The following is a 27,403-nucleotide window of genomic DNA, read 5'->3' as shown; positions in this document are numbered from 1 at the left end:
AGATGATATAGCTGCATTGCCATTACATGTCTGCATGGTAGTGTGTATAGTACGGCGCTACAGCATGGATATAACTGTGCTGTTCATAGCCTACTTGCCCACTCTCCAGTAAGTTGTGGGAGACTCCTGATTCTCCGGGTAGTTCCCTGCATCCCCAGAGGAATATCTAAATCTCCCACATCCCACCCAGTTCCTAGTGAAGTGGGCAGAATGGAGAGATAATACTCCATACGGACCCACAAATGGTGGGTTTTAATGATATCCATGCTTAAGCAGAGTTGAATTAGTACATCAATTTGGTTTAACTTTCTGGACTTGGGCAAGTATATCCTTAAAACCTGGACTATTGTGGTGGAGTTTGGGCAACTGTGTTCTGTAGGGAAGGACCAAATAGAAAGTGATCATCATCTGGTCAATCCCCGGTAGAACAACATAACGGTGACCATGCCATACATACTTGGGGGTGGGGGGGCTATATGGAAAGTCCTTATTGGTAACATACAGACTCCCTCCCCCAGCACCTTACCAGCCCTCACATCCTGGCTGCACTCACTGGTGGTTTTCAGCTTCCGTTTCCTTGTTTCTATATTAAGCGGAAGTTCTCTTTTTTCATTTTTATTTTAACTTCACACTCCTAACGGCAGCTGGGTCCTAGCCATGAGCAGAGGGGCACCCAAAAGCGGGGTCCGCAACCAAGAAAATGCCCCCTCTGCCCTTCTCTTGCCACAAGAAAACCAGAAGGTGTTCCAGCTGCTGGGGCGAAAATGCATGGTGAGAGGTCGGGCACTTGGGTGGGTGACGGGGGGAAGGCCTGATGCTGTGTTTCCTATATTTAGTCCTCTGGGCAGCCTGATGCCAGGGCTTTTCTGCCAGGTCTTATCACAGGACTGCGGATGAGATAAATGCCACCACCTGTGGGTCTTTCATAATGTGCCAGTCGCTCATGAATACACCTGCGCTGCAGCACTGTGAGAGGTAGTGGGTTAATGAGTCAGGCAATGTGTTATGGGGAAGTTGTTACAGGTATGAGAATTAACCATTTGCAATGACCCAGGAACATGAAGTGCAGAACACAGAAACATTGAATTACACAAAGGGGGGGGGGGGGTGTAACTGGGCTGTAATGTGGCATTCTCAGCTGATGAAGGGCGTGGCATCAGGTGGATGGAAAGTGTAAATGCACCTGTGTTTAGGCGGATCATGTGAACCAGGTATAATAAGCTAGATGGCGACAGTGATAATCAACCTAATTGTACAAACCAAAGGTGGGATGTATCAAAGTGTAAAGGTGCCCATACACTGACCTGATTTCCGCCGATTCCAACGAATCCGGACGTCAAATCGGCCCAGATCAGGTCAGTTTGATGTCCCCTCAGGTCGCCTGAGGCAGAAAGCATAGTCCATAGAAGCCATGGGGCTTCTTATTGTAAGAAGTCCCAGGAGAGGGATCTGAATGGTCGCTCTCTTTTCCAGTGGCTTGCATATTCATCAAATGCACATATCAGACCTTCCAGTTCATAACCTCGGAAGTTAATACTAAGCTCATGCAGCACTAGTATATTGGAAGAGCTGTCCAGTGTCAGATTGGGGGCCCACTGGGTGAATTCAGTGGTTGTAAGGGCCCATGCTTAGAGACTTGGATAACCATTAGTAATTACTGGGGCCCACCCAGGGGTGGGGGGGGGGGGGGGATTTGGTCACCTTTTGAACACCCCGCACTGTGACACATGTCATGTATTCAGCTTAGGTAAATTTACTAAAGTGACAGTTTTTTGAATTGATAGATTATATCTATTATCCTCTAGAAGGTGCTAGATAAACAATCTGCTTTGAGCAACATCTCTCACTTCTAAAAACTCAATTTACCGATATTAGCCCACCGGGACCTGCAACTAACCACAATGTCGCTAGTCCCCAATGGGTTGCTAAGCTGTATACAAATGTGCAAATCGTTACACGGTTTGTGCCACCATATACATCTATGCAAGTGATCTGATTGGCTGTAGCTCAGCACGCATAAGATTCCGCGTTATTGCATGCAATCCATTCACTTAAGCAAAAATTCTATTTCTATTTTACTCTATTTGGTAAATTTACTAAAGTGCGGGTTTACAGAGTGGAGGCGTTCCCAGTAGCATCCAATCAAACCCTAGTTGCATCATTGTGGCCACACCCCTTGCTGGTTAATGACGTATTACAGGCATTGCACAGCTGGGGAGGTGGGGTCATGATATTGCGGTTTGCGTCGTATAGTCCCTGCGGACCCCATGCCGAGGGTGGGTTGCAGGAGACTGCACCCATTGCAGGTGACTTGTCTACATTTCCGGGGGGGTCCAGGAGGGGGTACTATGACCTAACTGTAAAACTGTAGCAGGGCTGGGATGTGCAGTTCCACAGCAGCTGGAGTGCCACACGTTTTGAATGTAGCAGATAGCTAGCCAGAATGGAGTGGGCCTGTAATCTCACACATTCGCCTCGCCCACCATGCCTTCTGAACTGCCCAAAGTTCTGTGACCAGCATGTTGGCAACCAAAGTCAGCTGCTGGGCTGCAGTGCTAACCATATAGAGCAAGGGCTCTTACTTAGCACATATAAACATACGTGTTATGATGTATGTAATATATGTGTTGCCTCCCTGCGTGCTGCAACCAGAAAGCAGCAGTCGACGCTGTCAGCAACTATGTTTTAAAACAGCTGAAGTGGCGTCTGTGGATATTGCTAAACACTTCTGCTTTCTCGTCAGTCCCTCTCTGTCTGCTGTGCAGAACCTGACAGGTCACCGTCTCTGCGCCGGGTGCAGAGCATGCAGACAGAGAGGCATTATATTGCCGTTCTGGCTACATAAGGCACATACAGTAACTGGCTGTGTGCCGCACAAAGTACACCTCTATCAGCCCTTATACAGAGGACTAGTAGGGGTGTTGCCTATAGTAACCATTAAGATTCTGACTTTCATTTTCTAGAAACAACTAAATAAATAATATTTAAAATCTGATTGGTTGCTATTGGTTGCTAGGTGAACTAATTATTAGCAATGATTTTGTAAACGTTGCATTCCAGAGATCGTATGGAGTGATTTGTGTTTGTATCTGACCATGTATATGCCCAGCAACAGTTTAAACAGGGGTAAAAAAAAACCTCTGTCCTCAATAATAACAGTCCAGGTTTTTAGGATATCCAGAGTTTGGGAAACGCCTGGTTTAACGTGTGTAATAACCTGCTATACAATGTATTGTGTGTCATGATGAAGCATGCTATAGCGAATTTGTTTACAGTGGTGAACAATTCCCAGCAGCCTCGGCAGCAAAAAAAAGTCAGTAGCATGTCACATGACCATTGCCATCAATGGCAATTCTGCAACTGTCCATCGATAGTGCTTAACTATGCAATGGATGACCATCAATATTTTTACATATCGATGGTCATCCATTGTGTTTGATTGATTGGCCTTTGGGCCAATCAAAACACGGGGGGCGGGGCTTTGTGGGGCGTGGGCGGGGCTATGCTCCGTGTGCCGGCACTTTGAAGAAAAAAAAAAGCAAAACATAGTTTTGCTGTTCCATTGATGGAGGGAAACCATCTGGTCCTCCCCCATCGATGGCAAAAGTATTCGACATCAGCCATGAACCATCGATGATTTCAAATCATCAATGGTCGATGGTCATCCCTAGAGTGAGCTACAGTTGGGCAGTGCAGTTGGTGAGGAGAAGTCCAGGGAGAAAGAGTGCAGCAGATAGCGGGAGCACAGCGGATGCTTACACTTACTGGGGGCAGGGCCGGATTTCCCATTGGGCCCCTGAAGCACGGGCCTATGGGCGCCACCTGCTGGGGGCGGCAAGGCATCACCCCCTTCCCCCCCTCCCCTCACGGGATGTGATTTGTGTCTGCAACCTCACGCATCCAGCTCACCCATTCTTCCCGGCGACAGCTCCTCCAAACGGGAGCATCTTAGGCGTGGGCATCGTCCTCAGTCACTGTCCGAAGTGGCGGCGGCGCTCACAGTGACGATGTGTGGCTCAGCATCAGCTCTGCTGCTGAGAGCCTGAAACACAGCAGAGTGCTGTGTGCACGCGCACCCTCGAGCCGTGAATCAGCCTGTGCATAAAAGCAGTAAAGCACAGGATGGCGGCGCATGCGCAGAAGGTCATCAAGGATGCTGGGGCTGCACACAGCGCTTCTCTCACTGGGGCAGATGTATGAAGGGTCGTTATGGGGGAGAAGGGGTATTAGCGCACGTTATGTGCACTGATACCGCTTCTCCCCCATGTATGATGGAGCTAGCGTGCGGTAATGGACAGGGGCGCTATGCGCCCCTGTCCATATCGGCGCTGCTATCAAAATGATAGCAGGCCGAATGTATGAACGGTCAGCATCGCTGACCGTTCCGCACGAAGCCGGGTTTGGCTTCGCCAGCATCAGGCTGGCGAAGCCCTATCTAAACAGCAGGGACAGCGCTGTCCCTGCTGTCAGCTGTGGGCTGCGCTGGGGATCTCGCGTGAACAGCGAGATCCCGCGCATGCCCAGTGCGGCCGGCCGGGGACAGGAGATAGCGCATCAGTATTAACTGATGCGCTATCTCCAGAAAGGGACATCGCCGGAGGGGGGAGTTAGCGCTCCCCCGCTTCGGCAGACAAGATGTTAATACATCTTGTCGATGTCCCTTCCTGCTTCGCCTCGCTATTGAGGCGAAGCAGGAAGTATCATAGCGGCGCGATAAGCGCTGCTATGATACATCTGCCCCACTGTCTCCAGCCACCAAGTCCCAGTGCCTCAACTACTGTTGTTACCATGTGGTAGGCTGTGAGGAGCCCTTGCCCCCCTAGCCCCTGCTGCTGCCCAGGGCTCAGGCTGCCCTAGGGCTTGGACATGCTCCAGCCCGTGTTTTTGGGCCCACCCTCTTGAGGCCTGTAGCTGTCACTGTGTGGCAGTCTCTGAGGAGCCATAATTTGCCCCACTGGCCCCTAATGCCCTGCCCTAACAGGACCATCCAACTCGACCTGTTGTCCACAGGGCAGGCTAAGTGCCACTGGTACCACACCAGGTGTCACTGGCTGGCTGTCCCAGAGAACCCAGTCAGAGCATGCAACCAGTGACATCGAGCATGAAACCGGTGGCAACGAGCAAGAAACCCATAGCAATGACGTAATATGCAGTACGGCATGTGTTTTATATATAATGGGAATTACAGTGTGTGGCATAACGTGTAATGGGCATTACAGTGTTTTGTAGAACGTGTAATGGGCATTACGGTGTGTGGCATAATGTGTAATGGGCATTACGGTGTGTGGCATAACAAGTAATGGGCATTATGGCATGCGGTATAATATGTAATGGGTGTGTGATGTGTAATAGGTATGACAGTGTAAAATTTTGGTGGGATGGAAGGTGGGGGGCAAAAATGTTGTGCCATGGGGCGGCCTGACCCATTAATTCGCCCCTGACTGGGGGTATGCAGAAATGGCTCATCAGTTGCTGGGATTCCCTCTCAATTTTTCACTGTGACCTGTTGGACTGTAAATGATAAAAGGAGAGGTGTGGTGAGTCCAGCCCCAAAATACAGTCATACCTGCACCAGCCCGGGAAAGAGGTATTCTCATATTTACCTACACAGCTGTGTACAGTTTAAAGACATTTTACCTCAGAAAGTGACATTTTACCTCAGAAAAGGACATTTTACCTCAGATAGCTAAAGTCCACTATATTTATACATAGCCACAGATAGAAAAAAAGGCATTTTACCTCAAAAAGGCTGTAATACGCTCTTCTCTCACCCAAAAGTATATATTGAAAGATGTACTATCCCAGGAAGGTTAAAATAAGCGAACAACCTAATGCAGGGTTAACATGGAGAATGTGTTTACCTCAGATAATAACTGTATGACAGGCAGACATTTATGTGCTTCCTCATCAGAAGGACAGAATAAGTCGTTTTCCCTGACTAATATTATTTGATGGAGAAATAGTGACTGTAACAAGCAATAAGGTGTAAAGACTTTATACAGTTGGCTTCATGCTACAGTGACCTACACGCTTAGGCAAAGGATATGAAGAAAAGTGGAGAGAGGATATATACAGTGTTGTTGCAGTGTTGTTACAGTGTTGTTACATTGTGAGTCAGACAGCAATTATTACCTGATTCACTTTCACTTGTGGATTACAAATACAGTAAGCCCATTGCCAGGATACTCAGTGCGGGACTCCAATCTACAAAACAAAAATAGATGTTTTGGTTATAGGGACTACCTAATAAATAGAGAGACAAAGTAACAGTTTACAGCTGCAGCGGGCATATTATTGCGCAACAATAAAGTAGTATTTTAACATATAATAGTGATAATATTGTCATTTTGATGTCATGTGAAAATGGTAACAGTATATCTATGTTGAATATCTATATATAAATTGTCTTACAGTTCTGTGTTTTGTGTCCGTCGGAATCGTAACTATCTTTGTTACTGTATTAATGTAATATTTATTGCATAAACGTTTTAATGTTTTAACTTGTAAAATAAAATACCCGATATATAAAAGAGAGAAACATTGCCATGGACATTCATACAGTTTATAACTTACCTGCTAGAGGAAAGGAAAAGGGAATTAATTAATATACTTTTTACATGTTTTTATAGGTATAATAAAAGGTCATATGCTCATGTGTCACTACTCATTTTAGCCAAAAGGTGGCAGCACAGTGTTATTGCCATCCTCCAACAGTTGCTTAGCAACCAGTGGACTCCCATCGATTTCATGCTCCTCAGCCTGTGTTCATGCTGTCGTCCATGACATAATGCAGAAAGACAATGGGGCAATAGTCCGGGAGTTTTGGTAAAAATAAAAAATAAACTCCTCGGTGTCAACTATACTTATTTTGCTGCAAGTATAATACATCATTTTTAGTCTTTTCCCACTGACTTATTCCCATAGCTCCTCCTCTCACAAAGCACACAGTCCCTCCCACTGACTGATCTCATAGCATACAGCTCCTCCCCTGAATTTTCCTATAGCTCCTCCCCTAACCAATCCCATAGTACTCCGCTCACAAAGGATACAGCTCATCCCACTGATTGATCCCATAGCTCCTCCCCCTGACCGATCCCATAGATTCTCGGTTCACAAAGCATACAGCTCCTCCACCTGACTGATCTCATAACTCCTCCTCTAACAAAGCATACAGCTCCTTCCACTGACTGATCCCATATCTCCTCCTCTCACAAAACATAAAGCTCCTCCACCTGACTGATGCCATGGCACCTCCGCTTACATATAGCACCTCCCCCTGACTGATCCTATAGCTCCTCCCCAATTGATCCTATAGCTCCCTTTCTTGTCAATGATGTTATATAAAAATAAATTCATCCTCTCCCTCCCTCTGTTTGTAAATATTTAATATAGAAATTAACCCTTTTTATTTCTCAATCCCGCAGACTTTGTCGACAACTGTGGTGCAATTATTGATGGCACCAAGCAGTGACCACTGGGTTAAGCAGAGCTGCGGAGTCCTGTGTCTAGTCAAAGACAATCCGAAGCGTTCCTACTTCATGCAGCTGTTTGACATTACGGTACGTGTTACATGGTTCCCCTGCGATGTACTGTATGTATGTATGTATGTATGTATGAATGTGTGTGTGTGATTTTATTTATTTTTCTTTATAGAAGTTAATAGGAATGTACAGAGCTTACATAATGGGCTTACTGCGCACCTATACCCTCACTTACACGGTTACACCGGCACTCACACCCTGGATTTTGGACAATCAGTCTGCCCATGTTGAGGGCTGTATGTTCCAGTCACATGTCAATTCTGACCTGAGGTCATTCATTGGGTTGTGTGAGAGCAGAAATAGAACACAAGTAAGTTTTGTGTGAACTGTGTAGAGGAGAGGTCATTGGATAAAACAGCCTATGGAGTTTATGTCTGCCAAACATTCCTTTTTCATAACCCCTTAACATCACATGGAAAACATTTCCTTTCCTATATACTGTAGCTGGTTGTGCTCATTTAGGGAAGTCATCAGTAGAAAATGTCTGCAAAGCTTATTATCCCAGCTCTGTTCTTGCTCTGTGCCCCCCCTGGTGACAGCCACGTTGTAGGGTCATTTATAATTGCCCATTGCCTTGCACACAGGAATAAATGTTGGTAGAATGACACGCAAAGAAGACTGATGAAAGGGGAGATGTTTTCCCTCGAGAATTATATGAAAAGAGAAAATAATTTAATAATTTACTAAGATCTGGGCACCTAGAGACGCGTGGATGGCCCAGGGGGCACTGGAGAATGTCATGACACGCTAGAGAGACTTGTCAAAGATATGGAAAATGCATTATTAAAAATAGCCCAAAATTATTGAATTGCCCCAATAAAGAAATAGAAGATTATAATTGAGCCACTGAAGGTTACAAATTCCTTCGATAAAAACTAAAAAGCAAAGATGCAAAGAAAAGAAACATAGGGGGAGATGACCCGGGAACCCATAGCCAACCAATTATCTGCTAGCTATCATTTATGTATTGTGTTCTGTAAAATGGTAGCTTACTGGTGCTACATATGAACATATACTGTACACACACACACACACACACACACACACACACACTGTCTTATATACAGAAGATGGGGAGGAGAGCAGGTACCACCTCATGGCAAAATGGCCAATTTGCGGGTCTATCTGGAGTGGGCAGGACCAATGTCTCATCATACACCCAGGAACCAGCTGGTAATTTATTGAACGTCATACGCCCGGGACCCAGCTGGTAATTTCTCGAATGTCATACGCCTGGGACCCAGCGGGTCATTTTATGAACGTCATATGCCCTAGACCCAGCTGGTAATTTATTGAATATCATACGCCCAGGACCCAGATGGTAATTTATTGAACGTCATACGCCCAGGACCCAGCGGGTCATTTCATGAATGTCATACGCCCCGGAACCCAGCTGGCAATTTCATGAAAGTCATACGCCCCGGGCCCAGCTGGTAATTTACTGAACGTCATACGCCCAGGACCCAGCTGGTCATTCCATGAAGGTCATACGCCCAGGACCCAGCTGGTAACTTATTGTTTCCTGCCCTGACAAGCCCCCGACAAGACTAGTCTTGGGCATTTAGAGCCCCCATCCTTTATTATGACCTGCATTCATCTCTCCTGCAGCCTTTTGTTTACACACATGTAGAAACCACATGGCCTGTTGAATACTGTAATGCGCTGATCATCTGTGTGCCTGTATACAGCTTTCCCTGTGTGGACTCAGCTACACTAATGTCACACATTGTTTTGCAGGAAGAGAAGCTGGTGTGGGAGCAGGAACTATACCCGCAGCTCTCCTACCTCAGTCCGTGTCCGTACTTCCACACGTTCCCCTCAGATGTAAGTGCCTTGGCTCATGTACTAATGAGATCTACTGCAGCTATTGCAGGGCCTGGTGCTCACTTGTATGCCACCATGGCGCAGCTGGTATGAGGTGTGGGAGAGGGATCTGGATGAAAGGTCACCAGTGTGTAGGTCGCCAGTCAAGAAGTCGACGCTTAAAGGTCAATGTGCACAAAGTCAACATTGGCGTGCCGTGGATCGCTGCAATTTGTTTCTGCATGTGAGGGCAGGAGACTTTCCTGGATGGACACCTGATTTTGTGAGCCTCCCAGACAGGGGCGTAACTAGATATTCGTGGGCCCCATAGCAAAAGTTTGTAAGGGCCCCCTATTTAGCAACTGATGGTGATAAATGTATATAAAACATATTACTTAGACAGGAAAGATGGGCCCCCTTCAGCTCTGGGCCCCATAGCAGCTGCACCCCTTGCACCTATGGTAGTTACGCCTTTGCTCCCAGACGATCCTGGAGGGTGTGCGAGTATGAAGTGTGTGTGGTGACAGGCTGTGTGTGTGTGTGTGGTGACAGGCTGTGTGTGTGTGTGGTGACAGGTTGTGTGTGTATAGTGACAGGCTGTGTGTGTGACAGGCTGGCTGTGTGTGTGTGTGTGTGTGTGTGTGTGTGTGTGTGTGTGTGTGTGTGGGGGGGGGGGGGTGACAGGTTGTGTGTGTATAGTGACAAGCTGTGTGTGTGTGTGGTGACAGGCTGTGTGTGTGTGGTGACAGGCTGTGTCTGTGTGTGTGTGTGTGTGTGGTGACAGGTTATGTGTGTGTATAGTGACAGGCTGTGTGTGTGTGTGTGTGTGTGTGTGTGTGGTGACAGGTTGTATGTGTGTGTGGTGACACTGACAGGCTGTGTGTGTGTGTGTGTGTGTGTGTGTGTATGTGTGTAGTGACAGGCTGTGTGTGTAGTGACAGGCTGTATGTGTGTGTGGTGACAGGCTGTGTGTGTGTGGTGACAGGCTGTGTGTGTAGTGACAGTCTGTATTTGTGTGTGTGGTGATCCATTACTGCACCTGTGTTTTAGGTCTGTATATTGGGATTACATTGACCCATTACTGCACCTGTATATTAGGTCTGTATATTGGGATTATATTGATCCATTACTGCACCTGTATATTAGGTCTGTATATTGGGATTATATTGATCCATTACTGCACCTGTATATTAGGTCTGTATATTGGGATTATATTGATCCATTACTGCACCTGTATATTAGGTCTGTATATTGGGATTATATTGATCCATTACTGCACCTGTAGATTAGGTCTGTATATTGGGATTATATTGATCCATTACTGCACCTGTGGATTAGGCCTGTATATTGGGATTATATTGATCCATTACGGTACCTGCATATTAGGTCTGTATATTGGCATTATATTGATCCATTATTACACTTGCTGTCAGTATCACATGTTACATTATGCTCTCAGGAATGTCAGGTCGGTCTGAATTTTGCGAATGAGGATGAAGCTGCCGTGTTCCAGGCTGTCGTGGAAGAGAAACTACAGAAGAAACAACACAGGCAAGGTAAGAACACATGGCTGCCCGCCGTCCCTGGTGCCCGCTGCAGCCCCTGCTTTACCATATGTGTCCATGAAATCTCTATCAACGTTGCCCAGAGTGCAGTGAGGTACTGCAATGACGCTGGCTGGTCACCAAGTGATCCGCTAGCCAACGGTACATGGGACAGGGGGGGCAGGCAGATGAGTCTTCATCAGTGCTGCCAGCCAGTGAGAGTGTTGGGGCAGAGAAGAAGGGCTGGAAGGAGAGGGGGGGAAGAGGCGGTCAGAATTCCGGATTGGGATTCATTCCACCCAACCGGCAAAGTTTAAAAAAATAAAAAACAACTTTATGGTGACCTGGGGCTCTGAGGTCTCTTTAGGACTCTGAGAAGGCTCAGTTGGTGCAACAAGAAGAGACCCAAGTAGTAGTTATATTGGGGTGTCAGTAGGGCCCCAGGTACGGTTCTGCTGGTTATATTATTATATCCATATTATTCTACATATAATTAGTCGGCTATGCTTTGATGCTGGGCAGAGTTTAATGATGTCTCTTATTAAACCCACAGAGAAACGCCAGGCACTGCCGCCACCACCTCCTGTGTCAGATGGTAAGTGCACATCTAACTGCCAGGGCCAATATGAGGCTGGGTACTTACTAACTCAATCTCTTTGTGTGATTGCCAGAGAGAAGAAGCACCCTCCCTCTACCCCCGCCACCGGGGCAGTTCTCCAATGGTAAGTGCCAGCAGGAGGGCAAGGCATAAGTAACGTGACTGTGAAGGGTGACAATGTGGCCCTTATTCAGATCTGATCGCAGTACAAGTTTGTTCTCAAAATGGGCAAAACCGTGTGCACTGCAGGTGGGGCAGATGTAACATGTATGGAGAGAGTTAGATTTGGGTGAGTTATTTTGTTTCTGTGCAGGGTAAATACTGGCTGCATTATTTTTACACTGCAATTTAGATTTCAGTTTCAACACACCCCACCCAAATTTTACTCTCTCTGCACATGTTACATCTGCCCCACCTGCAGTGCACATGGTTTTGCCCATTTTGAGAACAAATGTGTACTGCTATCAGATCTGAATAAGGGCCTGTGTGTGTATGTATGGAAAACAAATTCTCTCATAAGATTTGGGGTACACAAAAATGGGTATGAGTATAAATCTGTATCAAGTAAAGGCACTTTCAAGTACCTTGCAAACTTAATCGATTACTCCCACCTGCAAGTCTAAAAACTCTTGTTTCGCTCATAAAGCACCCCAATATACCGGTCTCATACATTGTACCCCATTGCCATCACTTTGCACCTTTTAACCCCAAAAGTGACATCTCCTTATTGGCTAATTAAATTAAATATGTCAAGGTGCCTAATTAGTCAACAAGGGGGGTGTCCAAGGGCTTCTGAACCAAGTCCTAAAATCCCCAAAATAGGGATTGTCCCCAACTTTTCACCGAAATGAAGAGTAAATGAAGAGAAATTTGCAAAAAAATGCACTTTTTTTTCCAGCGAAAGTGGGTCACCCCCACAATAGCGCACCATTACAGCCCAGTACGCTAGGACGGGATGCGGTCTACAGCTTAATGGTCGACAGTCATTAGGTCGACACCATTAGGTTGACATGGGTCTAGGTCGACATGGGAAAAAGGCAACATGATTCTAGGTCATTAGTTCGACAGGTCATTAGTTCGACAGTGTCTAGGGTTTTTCACTGTTTTTTTTGGGCCGACATGTGGCAGGCGGTATTTCATGCCCTACCATCCACTAGGGCGTGGTGGGAGAATAAAATAGATTGCCCCAATCATTGCGAGCGCAGCGAGCAATGCAAGGGGATGCGGTGCACTTTAAACTGTGTCCATGTCGACTGTGTTGACATTCGGGTCAAAAACAGTGAAAAACCCCCATGTCGAACTTTTGACTGTCGACCTAGACACTGTTGAACTTATGACCTGTCGAACTAATGAACTGATGAACTAATGACCTTTCGGCCTTTTCCCATGTAGACCTTTTCCCATCGCGACCTTTTCCAGTGTTGACCTAAGGGTGTCGACCATCATGCTGTAGACCAAATGATCGCAACTCGCTAGGACCAATCCGAGCGACAAGTGTTAGTCTCTATTTGACTCTCTACTGTGATTCCTTCCCTGCAATGTTTTGTGATTTGCTATGTATATAACTGTGTAATACGTGTCATCGCAGGTCCTCCCGGTCCAATTCCGCAAATCCCCTCCCCAAGCATTAACATAGCCGCGGTTAGCATTCAGAACCCAGACATCACCTCTAGCAGATACCGGGCCCTTCCGACACCCAGCGACAAGTCCAAAAGCAAGAAGGGGAAGAAAAAGTTCTCCAAAGCGGATATTGGTGCCCCCTGTGGCTTCAAGTGAGTATATATATATCCCTGGTAATACAGCATTTGTGGTGTTGGGTTCGGACCTGGAAACTCATAGTATAAACACACGCACACCAGCTGCAGTACCGCTGTTGGCCACCGGGTTGCAATGCTCGGCCCTCTTCTACTTCTGATGCAAATGGCAGGTAGGCCAATCTGAGTACCTTACAAAGCTAGGATGCGTGGGTTTCCTCCGGGTACTCCGGTTTCCTCCCACAATCCAAAAATATACCGGTAGGCTAATTGGCTTCCAACAAAATGAATCCTAGAATGTCTGTGTGTGCATGTACATGTGGTAGGTAATATAGAGTGTAAGCTCCACTGGGGCAGGGACTGATGTGAATGTTCAAATATTCTCTGTAAAGCGCTGCGGAATATGTGTGCACTATATAACTGGTAATAAGGGAATTTTGATTACCTACCGATAAATCCTTTTCTCGTAGTCTGTAGGGTATACTGGGATTAAGGTAGACAATGGGGTATAGATGGGTCCGAAGGAGCCGGTGGACTTTAATAAAAAATTAACATCCTGTGTGCTGGCTCCTCCCCTCTATGCCCCCTCCCACAGCCCAGTTTAGAAAACTGTGCCCGAAGGAGACGGTCATACTATGAGAGGAGGAAGTTCCTTTAACTTTAACTACCAACAGCATAACACTGACGAAACCAGTCAGTCAAAACACGCCAAACAGTAGAACGAAGCACAGAGGTGGGAGTCCAGTATACCCTACGGACTACGAGAAAAGGATTTACCGGTAGGTAATCAAAATCCCCTTTTCTCTAACGTCCTAGGGTATACTGGGATTCAGGTAGACAATGGGGACGTCCCAAAGCTCCCACAACGGGCGGGAGAGTGCTGAGGTCCTTGTAAAACCGAATTTCCAAACTGTAGATCCTCTGATGCCAGAGTATCAAAACTGTAAAACCTTACAAAAGTATTGTTTCCCGACCAGGTGGCTGCCCTACATAACTGTAGTAATGACGTTCCTCGAGCAGCCGCCCACGAGGCACTCACCGACCTGGTAGAGTGAGCAGATATGGAGGCCGGAGCAGGAATCGAGGCCTGCGAATAAGCCATCTGAATAGTTAATCTGATCCAACTGGCAATGGATTGCTTTGTCGCTGGAAATCCAATCTTTCTTGCATCGTACAGAATGAAAAGAGAGTCAGACTTTCTTGTACGAGCTGTTCGAGGAACATAAGTCCTCAAGGCTCTGACCATATCCAGAGATTTAGGGGTGGAAGAACCAGCAGTAACCGATGGAACCACAATGGGCTGGTTAATATGGAAAGCCGAGACCACCTTTGGGAGGAACTTCGGCCCTGTACGCAGCTCAGCTCTGTCTGCATGAAAAATTAGATATGGGCTTCTGCAAGATAGTGCGCTCAGCTCGGAGACTCTTCTACCAGACGCCAACGCCAATAACAGAACCGTTTTCCAGGTAAGAAACTTTATTTCTGCTGTCTTCATAGGCTCGAACCAGGACGATTGTAGAAACTCCAAAACAAGGTTTAGATCCCAAGGCGCCACCGGACTTTTGAAGGGTGGCTGGATGTGTAGAACACCTTTAATGAAGGTCTGCACTTCTGGGAGAGTCGCCAACTGTCTTTGGAAAAATATAGACAGCGCAGAGATCTGGACCTCAATAGATCCTAGCCTAAGGCCCAGATCTACACCAGCTTGTAGAAATCTCAGGAATCTTCCCAATTTGAATTCAGTAGGAGAGAATCTATGGCTTTCACACCAAGAGACATAACGCTTCCAGATTCTGTAATAATGCTTTGAGGTGACCATCTTCCTAGCCTGGAGCATAGTTGGAATAACGGTACTTGGGATGCTTTTCCTCGCTAGGATCTCCCTTTCAACCTCCACGCCATTAAATTTACGTAAGTCGTAATAAATGAACGGCCCTTGTTGAAGAAGATCTGGACGATGTGGCAAGGGCCAAGGGTCTTCCAGTGACAGGGATAGAAGGTCCGCAAACCAAGTCCTGCGTGGCCAATATGGAGCAATGAAAAGCACCAGAACCCTTTCCCGCTTTATCCGTTTGAGAAGTCTCGGGATTAACGGGATCGGGGGGAACAGGTAAATGAAGCTGAAGGTCCATGGCGCCGTCAGGGCATCCACCAACATTGCCAGAGGGTCCCGCGTTCGGGAGCAGTACTTCGGAAGCTTCTTGTTCGTTCGGGACGCCATCATATCCACCTGAGGGCACCCCCATCTGTCCACCAGCATCTGAAATACCTGAGGGTGTAGACTCGACTCTCCTGGGTGTAGAGTGTGTCTGCTGAGATAATCCGCCAGTAAGTTCTGTACTCCCGGGATGAAGATGGCCGATATTGGCCTCTACGTGGCTTTCCGCCCAGCTTAGAATCTTTGCAGCTTCTCTCATGGCAGATCTGCTTTTTGTTCCCCCTTGGCGATTTATATATGCCACTGCCGTGAGGTTATCCGATTGGACCTGTACGGGCCTTCCTCTCAGCAGATCGGAGGCCTGTAGCAAGGCTTGATGTATCGCTCTTAGTTCCAAAACATTTATGGGAAGAGAGGCTTCCTGTTTTGACCAAAGACCCTGAAAGTGAACTCCCTGAGTTACGGCTCCCCATCCCTTCAGGCTGGCGTATGTTGTTAGAAGCACCCATGAGTGAATTCAGAACTTCCTTCCCTTTAGAAGGTTGGATGACTTCAGCCACCACAGAAGGGAGATTCTCGTTTCCGATGATAGTGTGACCAAGGAGTACATGTGGAGGTGAGAACCCGTCCACTTGTTTAAGAGGTCCAGTTGGAAGGTCCTCGCATGGAAACGTCCGTAGGGGATCGCCTCGTATGCTGCTACCATCTTCCCAAGCAGCTGTATGCAGGAGTGGACAGATATTCTGCGTGGTTTCAGAACCAACCGCACCATCCTTTGGATGGCCAAAACCTTTTCCATTGGTAGGAAGACTTTCTGGGCCACCGTGTCTAGTATCATCCCTAGGAAAAGAATTCTTTGAGACGGTACCAGCTGCGACTTTTTTAGATTCAGGATCCACCCATGGGTTGACAGGATCCTGAAGGTGGTACGGACACTCTCCTCCAGTAATTCCCTGGTGGGGGCCTTTATTAAAAGGTCGTCCAGATATGGCACAATATTCACTCCGGCCCGGCGGAGCAGAAGCATCATCTCCGCCATGACCTTCGTGAATATCCGAGGCCAAACGGCAGGGCCCTGAACTGGTAGTGGTCGTTTAGAATCGTGAAGCGAAGATAGGCTTGATGCGGCGGCCAGATCGGGATGTGGAGGTAGGCATCCTTTATGTCTAGCGACACCAAGAACTCCTTTTTCTCCAATCCCGAAATCACCGCCCTCAACGACTCCATCTTGAACTTGAAGGTCTTGAGATGCCTGTTCAGAAACCGAAGATTCAGTATAGGGCGTACTGAACCATCTGGTTTGGGTACGACGAACACGTTGGAGTAGTATCCCTTCCCCCTGAGATGGGTAGGTACAGGAATTACCACTCCTTGATCTATTAGTTTCTGAACAGCCTCCAGAAGGTTCCTTTGAGATTCTTGTGAAGCTGGTAAGGCTGACTTGAAGAATTACTGAGGCGGGGTAGAGGCGAACTCTATCCTGTAGCCCTGTGTCACTAATTCTAGCACCCAGGGATCTAGGGCAGACGCCCGCCAAACTGGGCTGAAATGTAATAAACGGGCTCCCACTGGAATGTCCCCCTCCTGAAGAAGGGAACAGTCATGCTGAGGGTTTTTCCTGAGAAGTGGTGTGAGCCTGATCGGGCAGGACTGCTGACTGAATTCTGCGGGACTTACCCCTTGTGCCTCTGACTGCATTTGAGGCTCCACGGCCTCTGGACCTGAACCTCGCGGTCCGAAAGGACTGCAGGAAGGGGCCTGTGTAATTTCTCCGCGGTGGTGGAGGGGCAGACGGCAGGCCAGTGGACTTCCCAGCAGTTGCCTGTGAAATCCACTTATTAAGTTCCTCACCAAATAGTGCTTCACCAGTGAAAGGTAAAGCCTCCACACCTCTCTTAGACTCTGGGTCAGCCGCCCACTGGCGCAACCATAAAACTCTGCGGGCGGACACAGACATAGTGTTTGTCTGAGCTGCCACAACACCAAATCTCTTTAACGCTTCACATAAGAAATCCGCAGATTCCTGAATATGTCTAAGAAGGGTGAGCATATCCACCTGAGGGTTGTTCTCCTGTAAATCAGACTGAATTGCCTCAGCCCATTTGCTAATGGCTTTGGTTATCCAACAACCTGCAATAACTGGTCTCTGAGTAGCCCCAGATGCCACATAAATCGCCTTTAAAGTAGTTTCCAGCTTTCTATCTGCCGGATCTGTTAAAGAGACTGCCCCAGGTAGGGGAGCACTATCTTCTTAGAGAGCCTGGATACAGATGTATCCACCGCCGGTGGGGTCTCCCACACCTTACTGTCCTCAGGAGGGAAAGGAAAAATAGATAGGAACCTCTTTGGCACCTGAAAACTTTTTTCTGGGTGAGCCCAGGACTGTTGAAATTTCCTGTTAAGCTCTGTAGAGACAGGAAAAGTAGCAGAGGATTTTTCTCTTGTAGAGAAGAACATTAGTTCTGTCTGTTCCTCTTCCTTATCAGGAAGATTAAGGACCTCTCTAATAGCAAAAATAAGAGCATCCACCCCTTGAGAGTGAGATTCCTCCACAGCCTCAGGGATATCTACCTCTTCCTCTTCTTGTTCCTCATCTTCAGTGTCTGTGCCAAGCAAAGCAGGCAAAGAGCGCTTTTGAGGAAGTAACTTAGGGGGTCTCTGAGCAGCAGGTGTAGCTCTAAGATCAGCCACAGACCTCTGCAAATCATGTCTCTCCTGTCCTAATTCAGATGAAATAGCTAATTCAGATGAAATAGAACACATCATTCCTTTAATAGATTCCAACCAGGCAGGCTCCTGGCTGCTAGTCCCCGGCGCAGATACCATGCAATTCTCACACACAAGGGACCCCTCCACCAAGGGGGTGAATTTAGCGTGGCATGACTGACATACAGTCTTCTTCCCTGCCATGCTGTCAGTATAATTATACAATATAAACTATCTTCCCACAGAGCAAACTCAGTGGCGTAGCTACGTTTTGGGCGCCCCCCCGCCGTTAGGGGGGGGGGGGCGCATCCCCGTCGCTGCCCCGCCGAGCACCCCTACCCCGCCGCCCCGCCGAGCACCCCTACCCCGCCTCCCATGCAAACCCACCCTCAATCCCCCACAGCATTACCTATCGCGCTGGTCCCGGCGGCTCCGTTCTTCTGCTGAGGACCACCAGAAAATGGCCGCCCCCATACAGCAGACAGTTTCAGAGAACTGTGTGCTATATGGGGGCGGCCATTTTGTGGTGGTCCTCAGCAGAAGAACGGAGCCGCCGGGACCAGCGCGATAGGTAAGTGACAGTCTGCGGGGGATTTGGGGGGGGGTTAACTATAGCACCGCAGCCCCCGGCGCCCCCACATGCACAGCGCCCCCCCCCCCCCGCGGTGGCGGGGGCTGCGGTGCTATAGTTACGCCCCTGAGCAAACTCTCTCTTCCCCAGGCCGTGAGGAGGGACAGAGAGGGAGAACCAGCACATAAGCCCTTAGCTGGGCGTTAAGTACGGCACCCGGGCTAAAAAGCAAAGTTTTAGCAATAGCAGTATAGTCCTATAGAGGACTAAAGAGCACTAATGAGCGCCCACGGACCCCCACAACCCCACTGTATTACCAGTCTGTTGTACGGTCCTGCTGCGTAGTCGCGGTGCCTTCAGCAAGCTGTAATGGCGCCGGCTGCTGCTGCTGTTCGCGCTCTCCAGGAGGCTCCGCCTCCAAGATGGCACGGCTCAGTGTAAATTACGCGCCGCCGCGGTTTAAAGAATCTCCAATGAGGGAGACCTTACTACCGCTGAACTTCACACTGATGGGGCGGCAGGCTGATGGTGTGCTCGTCAGTGCTTTATGACTGCGGTAACATCACCGTCCAGGACCAAACCCCGGCAGCAGGACACGGACCATTAACCCTATAAGAGGTTGGTGCCGTGATCCCTCCATCAGGACAGCAGTAAGCTCTGCTTGCTGCAAAAATAAAAATTAAAAAAATAAATAGCAAAACGCTAAAAATAATGCAAAATAACTATGGAGCCCCAGAGTGTGCTACCGGCCCGGAGGGCACTTTTTTCTAAACTGGGCTCTGGGTGGGGGCATAGAGGGGAGGAGCCAGCACACAGGATGTTAATTTTTTATTAAAGTGCACCGGCTCCTTCGGACCCATCTATAACCCCATTGTCTACCTGAATCCCAGTATACCCTAGGACGTTAGAGAAAAATAAAAAATACTTTATAGATTTTAGTGGATGTACCAGACACACTGCTCTCACCAATATATATAACTTGTTAAAAGCCTGTCACAATGACGGCTTCTGCAATGTACTTCTACTTTGAGCTGTGACCGTTTTTACTTTCACTTTGAGCTGTGACAGTTTTTAGCGCACAAACTCTCCACCCTAACGGCGAGTGATTTATGTATAGAAAGGAATATTGTGACTGTGTATCTTATATGTACAAGTATAATGAATTGTGATAACATATGAGGCCGTTCCTTCATTACAGACACGTGAGTCATGTCGGCTGGGATCCAAATAATGGGTTTGATGTGAGTATAATCAGCCTTACGGAGATTTTCTCACCCAAATATTTAATAAAGAGTTTATACACTCCCCTGTCCGCGATGCTTCTTATCAAGCCGCGCACTGCGATTTCCATTCCTAATAGATGGATGCTCTGGATCCGGAGCTGCGCAATCTCTTCAGCAAAGCAGGGATCAGTGACGCTCAGCTGGCAGACGCAGAGACCTCAAAACTCATCTACGACTTCATTGAGCAGCATGGAGGAGTGGAGGCCGTGAAAGAGGAAATGAGGATGGGAGGTGAGGAGTAGAGTCCAAGGGCCGGCATGGGCTTCTGTGCTGAAGCTGCCCACACACAATAAAATGCTTTGGACTGTATGACTAGATGCACATAGAACAGGGACCTGCTGATCTGACAAAGGCCGATTAGATTAAACTATGGCTGTTTTATGGGAACTGAGGTTATGCTGAGTAAAAAAATGTATATACTTTTTCACCATTTAAATAGGGATATGATTTAAATAAGAATTTAGTTTATATATATATACACCAATGACCATCATCTAACACCATTTATACATCAATTACCATCATCTAACACCAGACTCATACATCAATGACCATCATCTAAGACAAGTTATACACCAATGACCATCATCCAACACCAGATATACATCAATGACCATCATCTAACACCAGACTCATACATCAATGACCATCATCTAACACCAGTTATACATCAATAACCATGCTCTAACACTGGAGTCATACATCAATGACCATCCTCTAACACCAGGCTCATACATCAATGACCATCATCTAAGACAAGTTATACACCAATGACCATACTCTAACACTTGGGCCATACACCAAGGACCATAATCTAACACCAGAGTCACCCACCAATGATCATCCTCTAACACCAGACTCATACATCAATGACCATCATCTAAGACAAGTTATACACCAATGACAATCCTCTAACACTGGAGTCATACACCATTGACCATCCTCTAACACCAGATTCACACCACTGAGGAAGTACAATACCCACCAATTACATACTATTAGTTTGCTGCTAATGTGACCATATGAAGGATATTATTTTCATTTATATACCTTTGAAAAACCATGTTCGCAGTAACATGAAGAGAAACAGATTATCCAGCGCTTTCTAATAAGCATAGAGGCGAATGGCCTGGTTGTAGCTCTGTGTGCTGGGCCTACAGAAGTTCCCATGTGATGGAGACCTATGACCGTACAGTCCGCAGATAATTACTTCCATTGCTCACTAGCTTCTTTCTCTACAGACTCAACCTCACCGCCACCTCCACCACCATCCCGCAATGCACCGCTTCCCCCTCCTCCATCAAATGTAAGGGGCAGGTCAGGCCCCTTACCTCCGCCACCCTCTCGAGGTTCCATAACTCCTCCACCTCCTCCCCCATCTCGCAGCAGCCCAGTGCCGCCACCGCCTGGCGCACCCAGAGCACCTCCACCACCACGAACTGGAGCTCCACCGCCACCCCCACCTCCACCGCCACCACCTGCACCAGGGCTTCAATTATCTGGTGGTCCCCCACCTCCTCCACCTCCTGCTGTATCTGGCAGCCCAGCTACACAGCCCTCCTCTACCCCTCGTGGCCGGGGAGCTCTTCTGGACCAGATTAGACAAGGCATCCAACTCCACAAGGTAAATGGCTGCTAATTATGGTAAATATCCTGTATAAATAGATGCTAGCACGAGGCAATACACTATGAACAGCGGCAAATAGCCCTTTGAGCCAAGCTTGCAGAGCCGATGGGAGAGGCCACTAGTGACCCACGTGAGCGCGCCTATCATGAGTTACACACTAAACGATGTACCCGATATATCATTTTGATCCACAGATTGTTCTGATCGTTCCGATAAGTGTGTAGCCAACTTTAGTGTCATTTATACTGTATAATTTGCCAGGTGACAGACCCAGTTGATGTTCCGTCCTCCCCGATGTCACCAGATAGTTCCGAGGGGATAGTGGGAGCTCTCATGCATGTGATGCAGAAGAGAAGCAAAGTGATCCATTCCTCAGGTAAGTCCCTACAGAACATTGCCGCCACTGCTGGAGCGTACCTGTCACCCTCACACCTGGAGCCATCCTTCACCATAAGCTGAGCCCATATTCCCCTGAGAACAGATTATCAATCACAACACAGCTATGAGGCACTTTGTGACGCACACAGTGAGGCAGCCATTTTGTTGGCTGGATCAGTACCGTAAGAAGCCGTCATTGTTAATAAACCTCAGCGCCGCCACGGTTTCTTAGTGCCGCTCTTCCCACCCTCCCCATAACATGCTGTGGTCTGCCCTTGTACCCAACCTACTCATATTAAAAAGGGGCAGACTAGATGGGCCAAGTGGTTCTTATCTGCCGTCAAATTCTATATTATGCCACATGCTCCCTATCAGCTCTGTGTTCTGCCACCTTTCTCCCCTCCACATAACTTACACCATCATATTTACTGTGACTTCAGATGATGATGATGACGATGGTGGCGAGGACGACGACGATGATGAATGGGATGATTGAGCCGGTGATGCTATCTAATGGTGGTACAATGGATCCTGCCATCTCCAGGCGCTACTCCTCCTCTGACAATAGATATATATGGACTGCGGGCGTCAGCGCATCACGGAATGGGACTGAGGGTTTCATGTTTATTTACTTTGTGACTTACAGAGATAAAAGGGGGTTTGATTAATATTGAAATGAAAGAATATTTTTTTGACACAAACAATCTTAGAATTGATATAGATACAGTACATAGAGAATTCTAGGTCATCCCCTCTCTCTCCTCCATCAGGACCGGGACCAGAGTTTGGAAGAAGAGAATGTGGCTGATGTTTATTAAAGTTTTTAAGGCAAAGTTTTGATCCAGTGGTGCAGATGTATTAAGCCAGGAGAAGTGATAAAGTGGAAAGTGATAATGCACTCCCGGATCAGCTCCTATCTGTCACGTTACAGGCTGGGTTTGAAAAGTACAGTTAGGAGCCAATGGTGCCTTATTAGCTTTCACTTTATCAGTTTATCAAGCTTAATACTGTACAACTGTTACAGAGTATCAGTGGTCATGTGTTCGAAAAAAAATACAAAAAAACCCCACCTTATTATTATTATAATTTATTTATAAGGTGCCACAAGTGGTACGCAGCATCGTACAATTAGCACATATTAGAACAGTACAGGGTACACAGAACTAAACATAACAGCAGCAGAAGAACTAAAACAGCACAATTAACAATTAGCAGCACAATTCTTAATAGCTGAGATATAGAGGGTTATTTTGGTTAACTCTTTCTGAAAATTCCTTCTTAGATGGACAAAACCATGTGCACTGCAGATGTTACTTGTGCAGAGAGAATTACATTTGGGTGGGTTTTACTTCAAAGTGAGATCTACTGTATATTGCAGTGTAAAAATAAAGCAGTCAGTATTTACCCTGCACAGAAACAAAATAACTTACCCAGATCTAATTCTCTCTGCACATTTTACATCTCCCCCCTGCAGTGCACATGGTTTTGTCCATCTGAGAAGGAATTTGTCAGAAAGAGTGAACTAGAATAAGGCCCATAGTGAGAAGAGATGCAGGTATAGATTGTAGGTTATACCACTTTCAGACAGAAAAGTCTGAAAATCCCGGCATTTTGCCGGGAGCAGCCTGACCCCCCTTCACACTGAAGAACAAATTACCGGGTTGAAAATTTCTACCCGGTAATTTGTTGAATGACACGGGTATTTCTTCTGTATGAAAGGGTCAACCCGGGTCATAAATCCCGTGTCCTCGACCCTGGTCAATTCCATGGTCAGAAACACGGGGTTTACGACAAGGGTGTGCCCTTTCACACAGAAAAGGAAATACCCGGGTGAAGCAGTTCCACCCGGGAATTTCATTAAATACACGGGTCCTTTTTCTGTGTGAAAGAGCACACCCGTGTTGTAAATCCCATGTCTCCGTGCCGTGTATTTGCCGGGATTTTCAGACTTTTCTGTCTGAAAGGGGTATTGGAGATGTAATTGAAATTCAAGAAGAGTGCTGTGAGAACAGGAGGGAAGAGGGCCCTGCTCCAAGGAGCTTACAGTCTAGGGGGAGACAGACAGGAGACATGAGGTGCAGGTAAGGAGACCGCATGGCAGGGATGGTCAGGACATGAGGAAGCAAGTAGAGAGAGTGGACAAAGTAGTCCTCTCCCACATATATGTGCTGCCTGTATTTTTTTAACCATCTGCAGCGCATCTACCGGAAAAAGCACGGTGCACATCACACCGTGTATGGGCACCTTAAGACGGGAGTTCTATTGAAGATGGGCAACCAATCAGATTCTACATCTGATTGGTTGCCCATCTTCAATAGAACTCCCGTCTTAAGGTGTCATTTACCCCATTTAGGTCAACATGCGTTGGGTTGTCCAGTGAAGGTTGACATGATTTAGGTTGAAACGTGAAATAGGTCGACATGGTTGGAAAATCGACAATGAGAAGGTCAAGGTAAACAGCTAAAAGGTCAACATGAGTTTGCATTGAGCTGACATGTGCCGACAGGCAGTATTTTATGCCCTACCATCCAACACCGTGTGGTGGGAGAATGAAATAGTGTTCCGACCGCGGTGAGGCACCGTGCCTGAAGCATGTCGACATTTGAGACAAATAAAAAGTGCAAAACTCATGTCGGCCTTCTCATTTTCAACCTAATGCTTGTGTCGACCTTAGCCAGGTCGGCCGATTTCATGTGTCAACCTAAGACATGTCGACCATATGACCCATACCACCCCCCCCCCCAAAAAAACCTGCGCGTCAACCTGCCCAGCCTACCGAAGGTAGTGGGATCCTGCAGGATGTTGCTGCGACCAGGCCAGGCAAAACATTTTATTCAGCCATTTATAGCCTGAAACCTGTCCGTGTCTCTGGCCTAATGCAGGGTTGCCTACCCTCCCGGAATGGCCGGGAGGGTCCCGGAAATAGGGTCCCCCTCCAGGTCCCCCGGAAAGGGTGGCAATCCTCCCGCATATCCCCCCAGCACCTGCGATGTGTCCCTAGGCGGGGGGGTCCGCAGGTAAAATGCCGCGATCGTGGCATTTTAGCCCCGCCCCCCGCAGTGCAATGACTGAAATACCGGCATTGCACAGCGGGGGGCGGGGCTAAAATGCCGTGACGCTGTAGACATGCCCCCAACAGGGCATCATCTGTGTGGCCACGCCCCAGACCGGCCTCTTTTTCCAGTCCTGGAAATGGCCCCGCCCCCCTGCCTGACAGAGCTGGCTGCCCTCTCCCGTAGACGGCAGCTCAAAAGTCGGCAACTATGGCCTAATGTAATGATGAGGCTGCAATCAACATAAATCAATGGAATATTACAAATATAGTTTAAATAACAAGTAGTCGGCTCATTCCATGAAAATGTTACCTTGTTGTACCTAGTTATACACTTGCCGGATCATTTGCTGCGGGGAGGGAGCGCCAGGCCAGACCGGGGGAAAGCCCAGCATTGTATGGTCGCCCCATAAAAACGGTGGGCGTTCCACTGGGAGCACAGGCGGGCCAATCCCTGCTGGGGGGGTCACATGACGTCAGTGCCCGCCCCCTCTTCGGCAGACTCTGAGGGAAAAAAAAGTCAGTTTAGACTGACTGTTAATTCTGAAGGGAAGAGAAATCAGTCGGTGGTTAGCGATTATCAATGATTCCTGTCTCCTTCCGCCGCATTCGAGTAGCAATAGATAGTTAAATAATTCATATTTACTTGTGCACATAACGTAACAAATCGACATACAATAAAACAAATTTATATTGCCCAGAAAATGTATTAATGAGGAATTATGGATCCGCTCCTATGTGTACAGCCCTTGGAATGATGCAGAAACGGGGAAAGACCATTTGGGTCACATTGAATGACACGATATCCAACAGAGTTCAGGATGTTAGAATATGGTAAATTGAACTCTCTCTGCACGTGTTACATCTGCCCCACCTGCAGTGCACATGGCTTTGCCCATTTTGAGAACAAATTTCTACTGCGATCAGATCTGAATAAGGGCCTTGGTGTAGAACCGCTCAGAAGAAACCAAGGTGGCCATGGACGTCACATACTGCCTTGTCATGTTTGCTAGGTTAGGGTAGGTGGTTTGCATTTGTCTCCAATATCTAAGTGGATCCTCCTGTATTTTCTCAGGCATGGCCCCCAAATATGGTTTCCAAACGATGATTACACACCTGCAAGCCAACATTGTTCCTAAAGATATTCAATGCAGGCTTACCTAGATAGAAAGCCAGCTCCGCTGGCATCGGTGAATTAGCGGTCGCCTCTAGCCGCTGCCAATCTTTGTACACCATTTTGTTGTGGTCTCCGAACAGATAATTTGATGCTACATGGCAATGTGGAAATTTTGGGTGGGTTAATCGTACTTCAACAAATAAATCTTTATAATTATTCAGCATTTTACATACAAATTTCTAATCATTATGCATGCGTAATAAAAAGGAGCCATCTTACCATCACTCTCAGATGAAGAAATGGAGTCATTGCTTTCTGCTCTCTCCATGGATTCCTTATTGAGCGGGATTCTGTGACTTGTTCGGATAACGAAGAAGGATCCCCGAAGTACATTTTCTTGAAGTTAGGGGCTAAACAGCCAATAAAAAGACGTTCTCTACTGTGCCAAAGCTTCTCTCCATGTCACCAATGGCTTTGGTTAGAGCATCTTTTTTTGGATGCAGCTTCTCAAGGATTTTGTAAGTAACTGGTATCACCATGCCAGTAGCGTTCTTCAACAAGCAGCTTTGTTGCTGCTTGAAACGGCACTAATATCTCCATAATTTCACCAGAATCCTTTAATTCTGCTACCATTAACATGGGTGGCACACTCGGATAGCGGTTGATGATCTCATCGACGTGATGCCTCAGCTCTATTAGCCACTATGTAGCATATGATACGATGAGTTGCACCAGGTGGGGATCAACCAACTCAGCTTCTTTCCTCATAACTTTCTCAGCTCATAGCCGACCGCCTTCGCTTTAGAAAGAAATGTCCGGATGCTGAGGCATGCTTCTACAACTGAACTAAGCTTGCGGGAGAAGCAGTGAAGGTGCTTCTCTTTCCCGAACACCAACTCCGCTGCTTCCTTTAAGCAAGGGCGTAACTGGGCCCCATAGCAGTGCAAGGGGTGCAGCTGCTATGGGGCCCATCTTTACTGTCTAAGTGATATGTTTTACATACATGTATCACCATCAGTTGTTAACTAGGGGGCCCTTAAAAACTTTTGCTTTGGGGCCTACGTATATCTAGTTACGGCCCTGTCTTTAAGGTTGCACCACTGTCTGTAATGACAGCCGCCATGTCATTTGTTAACGCCTTATGTCCCATTCAACATCTTTCCTTGAGAGGTACAGCACCAGGCATCACACTTCACCGTTTATCCTCATCTTCGTAGTAATGGGCTGTAAGAGTGTAGGAACTTTTGCCCTGGCTCATCCGTCCAGGTGTC

At 47.3% G+C, this 27,403-nt stretch overlaps 1 protein-coding gene and 1 long non-coding RNA gene across 2 annotated transcripts; one reads left to right on the top strand and one right to left on the bottom strand.

Moving 5' to 3' along the window:
- The first annotated feature begins 635 nt into the window (after nt 1-635).
- On the top strand, nt 636-23,236 carry WAS (WASP actin nucleation promoting factor). Its single transcript, XM_083161364.1, has 12 exons — nt 636-771; nt 7,425-7,559; nt 9,279-9,365; nt 10,804-10,900; nt 11,442-11,483; nt 11,560-11,610; nt 13,075-13,258; nt 19,874-19,916; nt 20,036-20,189; nt 21,200-21,582; nt 21,847-21,961; nt 22,404-23,236. Exons 1-12 carry the CDS (start codon nt 658-660, stop codon nt 22,457-22,459), a joined length of 1,461 nt encoding a protein of 486 aa, XP_083017490.1. The 5' UTR covers nt 636-657; the 3' UTR covers nt 22,460-23,236.
- Nucleotides 6,132-27,174, bottom strand: LOC146037311 (uncharacterized). The gene is made up of 3 exons (XR_014461007.1): nt 26,412-27,174; nt 26,176-26,283; nt 6,132-6,204 (listed from the first exon to the last, which is right to left on the bottom strand). It is a non-coding gene; the product is annotated as an uncharacterized LOC146037311 (long non-coding RNA).
- Between the last annotated feature and the right edge of the window lie 229 nt (nt 27,175-27,403).

This window comes from Crinia signifera, chromosome 9 (assembly GCF_055691185.1).
Source record: "Crinia signifera chromosome 9, ASM5569118v1, whole genome shotgun sequence".
Lineage (NCBI taxonomy): Eukaryota > Metazoa > Chordata > Amphibia > Anura > Myobatrachidae > Crinia > Crinia signifera.
The sequence above is the reverse complement of the archived record's forward strand: the minus strand, read 5'-3'. Positions and strand labels throughout refer to the sequence as shown.